Source organism: Capsicum annuum, chromosome 10 (genome assembly GCF_002878395.1).
Source record: "Capsicum annuum cultivar UCD-10X-F1 chromosome 10, UCD10Xv1.1, whole genome shotgun sequence".
In the NCBI taxonomy this organism is placed as follows: Eukaryota; Viridiplantae; Streptophyta; class Magnoliopsida; order Solanales; family Solanaceae; genus Capsicum; species Capsicum annuum.
The window spans coordinates 191,671,385-191,683,672 of NC_061120.1; the positions used below are offsets into that span (position 1 = coordinate 191,671,385).

At 36.6% G+C, this 12,288-nt stretch overlaps 1 protein-coding gene across 14 annotated transcripts in view; it reads left to right on the top strand.

Moving 5' to 3' along the window:
- LOC107843456 (PRA1 family protein A1) overlaps positions 1-11,453 on the top strand; it is a 32,304-nt gene extending 20,851 nt beyond the window's left edge. For 5 of the 14 annotated variants that reach the window (XR_007046296.1, XR_007046300.1, XR_001666390.2 and 2 more), the window contains one exon: positions 11,055-11,453. Coding sequence is in view for 2 of the 14 variants with exons in the window: in XM_047398652.1 (XP_047254608.1) it covers positions 23-718 (696 nt within the window). In the remaining 12 variants the exon portion in view is untranslated. The other 9 variants (XR_001666384.2, XR_007046299.1, XR_001666389.2 and 6 more) reach the window with 4 other exon arrangements.
- The last annotated feature ends 835 nt before the right edge of the window (positions 11,454-12,288 follow it).

Here is a 12,288-nt window from a genome sequence, read left to right on the forward strand (position 1 = left end):
AGGTGTTAATGATAAGTTGGAGGTTTGGAGACAGACTCTGGAATCTAAAGGATTCAGGTTGAGTAGGACCAAGACGGAGTACTTAGAGTGCAAGTTTAGCGATTTGAGGCAAGAGGATAATGTGGTGGTGCAGTTGGAGTCGCAGGCGGTTTGTAGGAGGGATAGTTTTAAGTATCTTGGGTCTATGATCCAGGGGAATGGAGAGATTGATGAGGATGTCTCCCATCGTATTGGGGCAGGTTGGACGAAATGGAGGCTTGCCTCGGGAATTTTATGCAATAAGAAGGTGCCTCTTAAGCTTAAAGGTAAATTCTATAGAGCTGCGGTCCGGTCGGCCATGTTATATGGGGCGGAGTGTTGGCCTGTTAAGAATTCTCTGAAGGTTGCGGAAATGAGAATGTTGCATTGGATGTGTGGATTTACGAAGGCGGACAGGGTCATGAATGAGACTATTCGGGAGAAGGTGGGAGTGGTTTCGGTGGAGGATAAGTTGCGGGAAGTGAGGTTGAGATGGTTTGGCCACGTGATGAGAAGAGGCATGGATGCCCCAGTCCGTAGATGTAAGGGGTTGGTCTTGGAGGGTTTCAAGCGGGGTAGGGGTAGACCAAAAATGTACTGGCGAGGAGTGATTAGACGTGACATGGAACAATTACAGCTTACTGAGGACATAACCCTAGATAGGAAGGTTTGGAGGAAGAGTATTAAACTAGAAGGCTAAGGTGGGTGGTCGAGTCGTAGTCCGTAGTTAGGAGGTTTAAGGATAGCTTGGTTGAGAGTTCCAGTTATGGGGGAGGGGGTCCTTGGGTTGTGGGTTGTTAATTATACTATTTTTTTTTTTGTGAATGTTGGTTCTTTTGTAACTTTAGCATATTGCTTGCCTTTTGGTTAATTATACTTTATTTTTTTGGATGTTGGTTCTTTGTTCTTTATCATGTTGCACAACTGTTGGTCTACGGTCTTTTGTCTTGAGCCGGGGGTCTATCGGAAACAACCTCTCTACTCCTTCGGGGGTAGTGGTATGGACTGCGTACATTTTACCCTCCCCAGACCCCACTATGTGGGAATATACTGGGTTTGTTGTTGTTGTTGTTGTAATTTGATTGTCCATCCTATTGATTTTATGCTTGAACCATGCCTTGAGACCGCGATTGTCCGCATACCTCTTTCACCTGCTGTACCAGTTGTGTTATAGAAACTCTATTAATTTGTTTAGCAGTACAGTGTATTGGTTTCCTTTGGTTAAGTTCTTACATCTGTTGTGGACTGAATTCTACAATTTATATACATATCAAAGACTTTGGGATTTCTATTCGCATAGATTCTGTCTTTTGCACAGTAGCTTTCTCAGATTGCTTTGTGAATAATGTGGACTTTCTTCAGCGTATATCTCTTGCAAACTTGTTATATAGGGCTTCCTTCCTAGATTCAAGTTGAAAAAGCTGCATCTTGAAAGAGATTCTTAGTTTGTTTTTGGGTTGTGGGGAGGGGAAAGGGGATTCCTCATCTTGGTTTCATTTCATTGGCTGATGAAAAGAATTTACATGTCCTTAGGAAAATTGAAAAACATTTAGGTGTCATGTAAAAGTTAGATGTCGTAGACTGCCATTTGTATTCCTAGTCTTTCATCCATCCATAGTAATCAGAACTCCAATTATTCCATCACCAAGTATTTTAGTGGAATGAATAGGTATAGGATCACCTTACCTAGATGTCTTAGATTACTCTAGTTTAATAGCTTGAATGGATAAATGTAGTCAATAAAGAAGAACAATTTTTTCCCCTTCAAATGATAGTATCATAAATGTTACTCCTTTATGAAACATTTTACACACAGGACATTTCTAGTGAAATTTCCCACTTCTAATCATATTCATGAATTAAAAAAGTTCACACAGTTACCTTTGATAATCTGAATGATATCAACATTATCTTTTGCAAGAGGGGATTTCAATTTCTGCACATAGAAATCGTGGTTGCACTTTGAAACAAAAGCCCTGGCTTGTAGTACTTGTGGTTCTATAGGTCTTCCAGATTGAAAAGTTGCTCTCATGCTGTCAAAATTCAAACTGAGCAAACTATATACTCCAGTACAAGAGCCCAAAGAACTTTTAATCTTTGGATCTTCTTCATTTTGCAACAGTGATGAACACTAAGTTAATGCTCTAGAAAATTTTGATGCCAATTCAATTGTTAATATTTCAAGTTCATGAAAATTTTTGCTGTTTTTAATCCAGGATCTGATCCAACAACCTTCATGCAAAAGTTTGGGTCTTGGATATGTTTGTGACAAAACTGTGATACTAAGGGGGATTGGCTTGTGGCTAGCTTTGTGCCACACAAGAAAATGAACATAATCAGTGATGATGAAGGGAACAATAGTTTGCCCATTCTCTATTGTTGTGAAAATAGTTCTATATAAAATAAGCCTTTGAACATGTCTTTTATAGTTGCAATTATGAACTTCTTTGGGAATGCATTTATGGCGAGGAGACCCAGGATGATAGGGTCAACATGAATAAATTATTGCTGATCATAAAATTACCTAACTAAGCAAACATAGCTGTATATAACTATACTTTTAAAATGTTACCAAATATAGTTATGGTTTAGGTTTGGTATAATGCATGAACGCTCTTTAACTTGGCATCAACGGGTATTTATATCTTCCTAACTTTGGATGTGTATAAGTAGGCACTTAAACTTGTATAAAATTACACATCATACATTACATGCTACAAAATAGTTCGAGTGTATTGCACGCGAATCGTTGTGTCGGATGCGTGTGTCTGCTTGTTCAACTTTATACTAATTTAAGTGTCTACTTTTGCACACTCAAAGGTTGCTGGCATAGATGCCAACTGAAGTCAAGTTAAAGGCACGTTAATGTATTGTCCCGTTAGATTTTATAGCAAATCTCTAAAAATTGACCTAAAACCTTCACTCTCTCTCCCCTGGATACTTCCCTTGGACCTTCCCCTCTTTTGTCTAAATGGGTAAAATTGGAGAATAAAGTACAGTTTATGTCTTAGTTTCTTTTCCTTAATAGGTGTCCATTGGGGTAGAAGATCATTTATTTTGGACTAGAGGGAGTAATATAAATCTGATTGTCTTCCTATTCACTTTATGCTTGCACTATACCTTGTGACTTATAGTGTGCATATGCCTCTTTTACCTGGTATACCACTTCTATTGAGGAAATACAACCACTTTATTTTGCTGCATCTTTAATTTTCTTAGATGTTATCTCTATAGATGGCAGTTTGACTACATATAGCTCGAGAACTATATATTAAATTGCAGTTATTGGCAGTAAATCATCAAACTAATAGTTCCACATTACATATATTCAACTTTTTTTTCTTATTTTCTCGAAAAGGTGGCTGCTATTTAAACTTTTGAACTAGTTTCTGGGCTATTTGTATTGGAATAGCAGTTTTGATACATTGGCATCATGCTTTTTTTGTGGTTACTGATTTCTGCAGTTTATAACTTTATATGCATATCAGATCCCGGATATTAATATGCGTAGATTCCGTCTTCTGCACAGTAGTTTTTCTCATATTGCTTTGTGATAATGGGGACTTCTTCAGTGTATTTCACTTGCATTTGTTATGTTGAACTGCCTTTTAAGGTTCAAGTTGTAAACAATGCATCATGTAAGAGATTCTTGTTTCTTTCTGTTTTTTTTTTTCTGTCTTTTTCTTTTTGTTTGGGGCTCTTCTTGGTTTCATTCCATTGGTTTTGGCTGTATGTATTCCCAGTTGTTCACCCATTCCTAGTAATCATAACTCTCATTACTCCATCACCCAGTATTATGATGGGATGAATATGGTCATCGCACTTGAAGGTCTCAGATTCCGTGGAATGGAAGAATTTCTGGTAGGGAGCAATTGCACTCTTATGCTTGAACCATGGCTTGTGGTTGTGATTGTCCACGTACCTCTTTTACCTGGTGTAGCTCTTGTGCTGTAGAAATGCAACTAATTTCTTTAGCAGTGTAGTGTATTGGTTTCGTATGTTTAGTTCTTACATCTGTTGTGTGCTGAATTCTGCTATTCATATGCATATCAAAGGATTTTGGATTGCTATATGCATAGCTTCTATCTTTTGTACAGTAGCTTTCTCAGATTGCTTAGTGAATAATGGGGGCTTCTTCAGTGTATATCACTTGCAAACTTGTTATGTAGAGTTGCCTTCTCAGATTCAAATTGAAAGAGATTCTTAGTTTATTTTTGTGATGTGGGGATGGAGAGGGGGAGGGGGGTTGCTCATCTTGGTTTCATTCCGTTGGATGATGTTTGAATTTACATGTCCTCAGGAAAATTGGAAAACATTTTGAGAAGCCTCTGGCAGAAATGAAAGTTAAGGCTGCGTACAATAGACCCTTATGGTCGGGCCCTTCCACGGAGCCTGCACATAGATTTAGTGCACCGGGCTGCCTTTTTCTTTTTTTTAAAAGAAAAACTTTTAATTTCTTGTTTCATGTAAAAGTTATATATCGTAGATGGCCATTTGTGTTCCTACTGTTTCACTCATTCATAGTAATCATAACTCCAGTTACTCCATCACCAAGTATTGTGGTGGAATGAGTAGGTATAGGATCACCTTACCTAGACGTCTTAGATTCGAGTTTAGGAATGGGTACAATTCAATGTGCTTTACGTGTTGGGGTTTGTCGGGACTTCAAAGCCGATAGGATGAAAACCAAAAAGAAAAAAACAACTCTCGTTGCCGGTTCCATCTCTTCTTATATTGCCCATGTTTAATTGTTTGAATGGATAAACATGGTCAATAAAGACGCACAAATTTTTCCCTTCAAATGATAGTATTATAAATGTTACTCCTTTATGAAACATTTTACACACAGGACATTTCTAGTGAAATTTCCCACTTCTAATCATACTCATGAATTAAAAAAGTTTACACAGCGTTACCTTCGATAATCTGAATGTGTTTCAACATATCATCATTATCTTTTGCAAGAGGAGATTTCAATTTCTGCACATCGAAATTGTGGTTGCACTTTGAAACAAAAGTCCTGGCTTGTAGTACTTGTGGTTCTATAGGTCTTCCAGATTGAAAAGTTGCTCTCATGCTGTCAAAATTCAAACTTGAGCAAACCATATGCTCCAGTACAAGATCCCAAAGCACTTTTAATCTTTGGATCTTCTTCACTTTGCAACAGTGATGAACACTTCTTAATTAATGCTCTAGAAAATTTTGATGCCAGTTCAATTGTTAATGTTTCAAGGTCATGAATACATTTTGCTGTTTTTAATCCAGGATCTGATCCAACAACCTTCATGCAGAAGTTTGGGTCTTGGATATGTTAGTGACAAAACTGTGATACTAAGGGGGATTGGCTTGTGGCTAGCTTTGTGACACATAAGAAAATGAAAATAATCAGTGATGATGAAGGGAAAAATAGTTTGCCCATTTTCTTTTGTTGTGAAAATAGTTCTATATAAAATAAGCCTTTGGACATGTCCTTTATAGTTGCAGTTTTGAATTTCTTTGGGAATGCATTTAAAGCGAGGAGACCCAGGAAGATAGGGTCAACATGAATAAAGTATTACTGATCATAAAATTACCTAATTAAGCACATATAGCTGTATATAACTATACTTTTAAAATGTTACCAAATATAGTTGTGGTTTAGGTTTGGTATAATACGTGAACGCTCTTTAACTTGGCATCTGCGGGTATTTATATCTTCCTAACTTTCGACGTATATAAGTAGGCGCTTAAATTTGTATAAAGTTACACACACGTCTTACAAGACATGCTACAAGTCAGTTCGAGTGTATCGCACGCGAATTGTCGTGTAGGACCCTGATCCGTGTGTCTGCTTGCTTAACTTTATACAAGTTTTTAAGTTTCTACTTGTGCACACTCAAAAGTTGCAGGGCATAGATGCCAGCTGAAGCCAAGTTAAAAGGCACATTTATGTATTATGCCGTTAGGTTTTATAGCAAATCTCTAAAACTTGACCTAAATTCTTCTCTCTCTCTCCCCTTGATACTTCCCTTGGACCTTCCCCTCTTTTGTCTACTTTATATTCTTCTTCTCTTTCCCCTCATCCTCTCTAAAACCAGTTACTTTGGGGTCGAAAAAATGATATATAAATTGGATCCAGCGGCCATGGGAAGCTGAATTGAGCTCTATTTTCTCTTTCATCCCGGAGTAATTTTTCCATGGCGAACACCATAATTTCATCTCTGTCATTCATTGGAAATGTCTAACATCCAATCTTTTAATGAACAAACTTGATATGGGTTTTTGATAACTTTTCAATCAAAGATAATCTCATCAGATATATGATCATTTTGGAAATTTGACATACATTTCAATAGTAATTCTTTATCTGGTCTGTCCTCCCTGCCAACAAGAAATTGGAATACTCAAGTCTTTAAGTTGAAGTGTTACCGTCTTATGCCCTTTATCCATGTGTATGCATTCAATTAGTTTATTTGACGCTTTTGATTGACTTAGGCTTGCTGGAGCTACTCAACAAGATGTGGGTTCAATTCATACTATGCCTCATCCTGGTAGGTGTCTGTTCCATTGTGCCAGCTAAACTTGTTCCGATCTTCCGGGGTTGGTAGGAACTGTTATTTGAGAACTACATGACAGCTAAACTTGCTCTGATCTTTTCGGGTCGGTAGGAACTGTTATTTGAGAACTACGTGACAGCTAAACTTGCTCTGATCTTCTGGGGTTAGTCGGAACTGTTATTTGAGAACTACATGATGCCTTCTGGGCTTTAAGAACTATATGATGAAAACATTACTTGTGACAAGCATAATATGAAACCCATCTATAATCTTCGATGAAAGAATAATGACCAAAGAGAAAAATGTTCAATAGTCGTACTGAATTATCTGAACATATGAACCAAATAAAGTTCTCTCATGATCAAGTTCAAGATTCCAGGGCGACCATAGCTCGAGTGTGGAGACTGATGCGCAGCTGGATGCTCATGGGCATCTTTTGAGGTAGCGGTACGGACTGCGTGCACTCTACCCTCCTAGAACTCTTTGTGTGGGAATACATTGGGCGGGTTGTTGTTGTCGCTATGCTCATTGGCATCTTATCACCTATTTACTACTACTAGTTCAAAATAAGTGAATTTTTGAGTTATTTTTCAGTGTCCAAAATAAGTGAATTGCTCTCTTGGCATGTTGGAAATTTCTAACAATTTTATTGTTCATTTAGATATTCTAGGTTATGAGTTCCAAGAGTCTTAATTGACTTTATTTTAATGTGGCTGAAATTTCAAGTGTAGTTTGATAATATCTAAAAGGGTAAAGTTGGAAAGTAAAGTACAATTTATGTCTTAGTTTCTTTTCCTTAGTAGGTGTGCATTGGGGAAAAAATTCATTTATTTTGGACTAGAGGGAGTAATATAAATCTTATTGTCTTTTTTGCACTATCTCTTGTGACTTATAATGTCCATATGCCTCTTTTACCTGGTGTACTACTTCTATTGTGGAAACACAACTACTTTATTTTGCTGCATCTTAAATTTTCTTAGATGTTATCTCTTTAGATGGCAGTTTGACTACATATAGCTCGAGAACTATTTATTAAATTGCAGTTATTGACAGAAAATCATCGAACTAGTAGTTCCACATTACATATGTTCAACTTTTTTTGCTTATTTTCTCGAAAAAGTGGCTGCTATGTAAACTTGTGAACTAGTTTCTGGGCTATTTGTATTGGAATAGCAGTTTTGATACATTGGCATCGTGTTGACTTTTTATGTGGTTACTGATTTCTGCAGTTTATAACTTTATATACATATCAGATGCTTTGGGATTTTTATATGTGTAGATTCTGTCTCTTGCACAGTAGTTTTTCTCAGATTGCTTTGTGATAATGGGGACTTCTTTAGTGTATATCACTTGCAAACTTGTATGTTGTTGAACTGCCTTTTAAGGTTCAAGTTGAAAACAATGCATCTTGAAAGAGATTCTTGGTTTCGTTCTAGTTTTTCTTTTTTCGTTTGGGGCTCTTCTTGGTTTCATTCCATTGGCTGAGGCAAGAATTTTTATGTACTTGGGGAAGTCGAAAGACATTTTGGTGTTATAAAAGTTATATATCGTAGTTGGCTATATGTATGCCTAGTTTTTCACCCATTCATAGTAATCATAACTCTCATTACTCCATCACCAAGTATTATGATGGGATGAATATGATCATCGTACTTGAAGGTCTCAGATTCCGTGGAATGGAAGAGTTTCTGGTAGGGAGCAATTGCCCTCTTATTGTTGAACTATGGCTTGTGGTTGTGATTGTCCACATACCTCTTTAACCTGGTGTAGCTCTTGTTGTAGAAATGCTACTAATTTCTTTAGCAGTGGTGTATTGGTTCCCTATGTTTAGTTCTTACATATGTTGTGTGCTGAATTCTGCAATTCATATGCATATCAGAGGCTTTTGGATTGCTATATGCATAGCTTCTATCTTTTGCACTGTAGCTTTGTCAGATTGCTTTGTGAATAATGGGGGCTTCTTCAGTGTATATCACTTGCAAACTTGTTATGTAGAGTTACCTTCCCAGATTCAAATTGAAAGAAATTCTTAGTTTATTTTTGTGATGCGGGGATGGAGAGGGGGAGGGGGTTTGCTCATCTTGGTTTCATTCCATTGGCTGATGCTTGAATTTACATGTCCTTAGGAAAATTGGAAAACATTTTGAGAAGCCACAGAAATGAAAGGTAAGGCTGCATACAATAGACCCTTATGATCGGGCCCTTTCCTGGACCCTGCGCATAGTTTTAGTGCACCGAGCTGCCCTTTTTTTTAAAAAATAAAAAACTTTCAAATTATGGTGTCATGTAAAAGTTATATATCGTAGATGACCATTTGTGTTCCTAGTCTTTCACCCATTCCTAGTAATCATAACTCCAACTACTCCGTCACCAAGTATTGTGGTGGAATGAGTAGGTATAGGATGATCACCTTACCTTGAGTCTTAGTCGGGACTTCAAAGCCGATAGGATGAAAACCAAAAAGAAAACAGAACTCTCATTGCCGGTTCCATCTCTTCTCTATATTGCCCTTGTTTAATACTCCATCCATTCCTCTTTAATTGCTCCCCTCGGTTTTTCTTGGGTCTTTGACTAAGTTTTAAAGTTAAATTAGATTTGATTAATTTAATTATTTAAATTAAAATTTGGATATTCAAAAACTACATGAAAAGTATTATAAATTACAATATTTCTTTTTTCAATTTGATTAAGAAATAAATCTTAAAATGTTGGTCAAAGTTTGTATCGTTTGACTCTAAAAAGGAAAAGTGAACATATAAAAAGGAACGGGGGAGTAGCTTGAATGGATAAACTTGGTCAATAAAGAAGAACAATATTTTATTACTTCAAATTATAGTAACATAAATGTTACTCCTATATGAAACATTTTACATACAGGACATTTCCAGTGAATTTTCCCACTTCTAATCGTATTCATGGAGTAAAAAAGTTTACACAGCATTACCTTCGATAATCTGAATGTATTTCAGCATATCTTCATTATCTTTTGCAAGAGGAGATTTCAATTTCTGCACATCAAAATCGTGGTTGCACTTTAAAACATAAGCCCTGGCATCTAGTATCTGTGGTTCTATAGGTCTTCCAGATTGAAAAGTTGCTCTCAAGCTTTCAAATTTCAAATTGAGCAAACCATATGCTCCAGTACAAGAGCCCAAAGCAGCTCTAATTTTTTCATCTTTTTCACTTTGCAACAGTGATGCACACTTCTTAGTTAATGATGTAGAAAATTTTGATGCAAATTCAATTGTTAATCTTTCAAGTTCATGAATGCTTTGTGCTCTTTTTAATCCAGGATCTGATCCAACAACCTTCATGCAAAAGTTTGGGTCTTGGATGTGTTTGTGACAAAACTGTGATATTAAGGGGGATGGGCTTGTGGCTAGCTTTGTGACACATAAGAAAATGAAAATAATTAGTGCCGATGAAGGGAACAATAGTTTGCCCATTTTCTTTTGTTGTGAAAATAGTGCTATATAAAAGAAGCCTTTGAACGTGTCTTTTATAGCTGCAACGTTGAACTTGTTTGGGAATGCATTTATGGCGAGGAGACCTGGTAAGATATGATCAAGATGAATAAAGCATTGCTGATCATAAAATTACCTAAGTAAGCAAACATTAGCCATATATGACTTTACTTTTAAAATGCTACCAAATATAGCTATTGTTTTGTTTCAGTATAATGCACGAACGTGCGTTTTAACTTGGCATCAATGTGTCTTTATATCCTCCTAACTTTGGATGTGTATAAGTAGACACTTAAACTTGTATAATGTTACAAACATGTGATACATGACGTAATACGAATCAATTCGAGTGTATCGCACATGAATTACAATGTAAGATGTGTGTGTTTTCTTGTTCAACTTTTACGAGTTTAAGTGGCTACTAGTGTAACTCAAAAGTTGTCGGACATAGATGCCGCCTAAAGTCAAGTTAAACGACACATTTATGTATTATGCCTTTAGATTTTTATAGCGAACCTCTAAAATTTGGCCTAAATCCTTCACTCTCTCTCTTCCCTTCGCCCTTCCCTTCTTTCATCTACTGCATCTTCTTCTTCTCTCCCTGCATCCTCTCTAAACTAGTTACTTTGGGGTTGAAAACTGGATACCCAAATTGGATCTACGGGCCATGAGAAGCTGAATTGAGCTCCATTTTTTCCTTCATCCTGGAGCAATTTTCCATAGCAAAAACCATAAATTCATCTCCGTCATTCATTGGAAATGTCAAATATTCAATGTTTGAACTTTGAATTAATAAACTTGATATGTTTTTTTTGCTAATATTTCAACCAAAGATGATCTTATCAGATATATGATCATTTTGAAAATTTGACATACATTTCAATAGTAATTCTTTATCTGGTTTACCCTGTCAACAAGAAATTGGAACACTCAAGTCTTTTAGTTAAAGTGCTACCGGCTTGTGTCCTTTATCCATGCGTATGCATTCAATTTGTCTTTTTTTTTGACACTTTTGATTGACTTAGGGTGTTTGCAGGAGCAGCTCAATGAGATGCGGGTTCAATCCCACTATTCCTCATCCTAGCTAGTAGGTGTCTATGCCATTGGGCCAGCTAAACTTGCTCCGATCTTCTGATTCAGCTGGTACTGTTATTTGAGAACTACATGATGCCTTCGGGGGCTTTAAAGAACTTTATGGTGAAAAAATTACTCACTAAGCTTGTGACTAGCATAATATGAAACCCGGACCAAAGGGAAAGATGTCAATAGTCATACTGAATTATCTGAACATGTGAAACAAATAAGGTTCTCTCACGATCAAGTTCAAGATTCCTGAGCGACCATAACTCGTGTGTGGAGACTGATATCTCAGTTGTATCCTTATGGGCATCTTATCACCTATTAACAAATATAAATCTGATTGTCCTCCTATTCACTTTATGCTTGCACTATCCCTTGTGAATTTGGATGTACATATGCCTCTTTTACCTGGTTTACCACTTCTATTATGGAAATGCAACTATTTTATTTTGTTGCATGTTAAATTTTCTTAGATGTTACCTCTTTAGATGGCAAGTTCGATTACATATAGCTCAAAAACTATATATCAAATTGCAGTTATCTAGAGTCTAGTAGCTAACCATTACCTATGTTTTCAACTTTTTTTGCTTATTTTCTTGAAAAAGTGGCTGTTTTTTAAACTTGTGTACTAGTTTCTGGGCTATATGTTGGAATAGCAGTTTTGGTACACTGGCATCATGTGCTGACCATTTACGTGATTACTGATTCTGCAGTTTATACGCATATCAGAGATGCTTTGGGATTTCAATATGCGTGAGATTCTGTCTTTTGCACTGTAGTTTTCTGAGATTGTGTTGTGATAATGGGGACTTCTTCAGTGTATATCACTTGCAAACTTGTTAGGTTGAACTGCCTTTTAAGGTTCAAGTAGAAAACAATGCATCTTGAAAGAGATTCTTGGTTTCTTTCTGCTTTTTTTTTTTTTTGTTTGGGGCTCTTCTTGGTTTCATACCATTGGCTGATGCAGGAGTTTGTATGTACTTGGGAAAATCGAAAGACATTTTGGTGTTATGAACGTTATATATCGTAGTTGGCTATATGTATTCCTAGTTTTTCACCCATTCATAGCGTCATCTCTCTCATTACTCCATCACCAAAGTATTATGATGGGATGAATGTGATCGTCTTACTTGAAGGTTTCAGTTTCAAGTTGTGGAATGGAAAAGTTTGTGGTGAGGAGCAATTGCCCT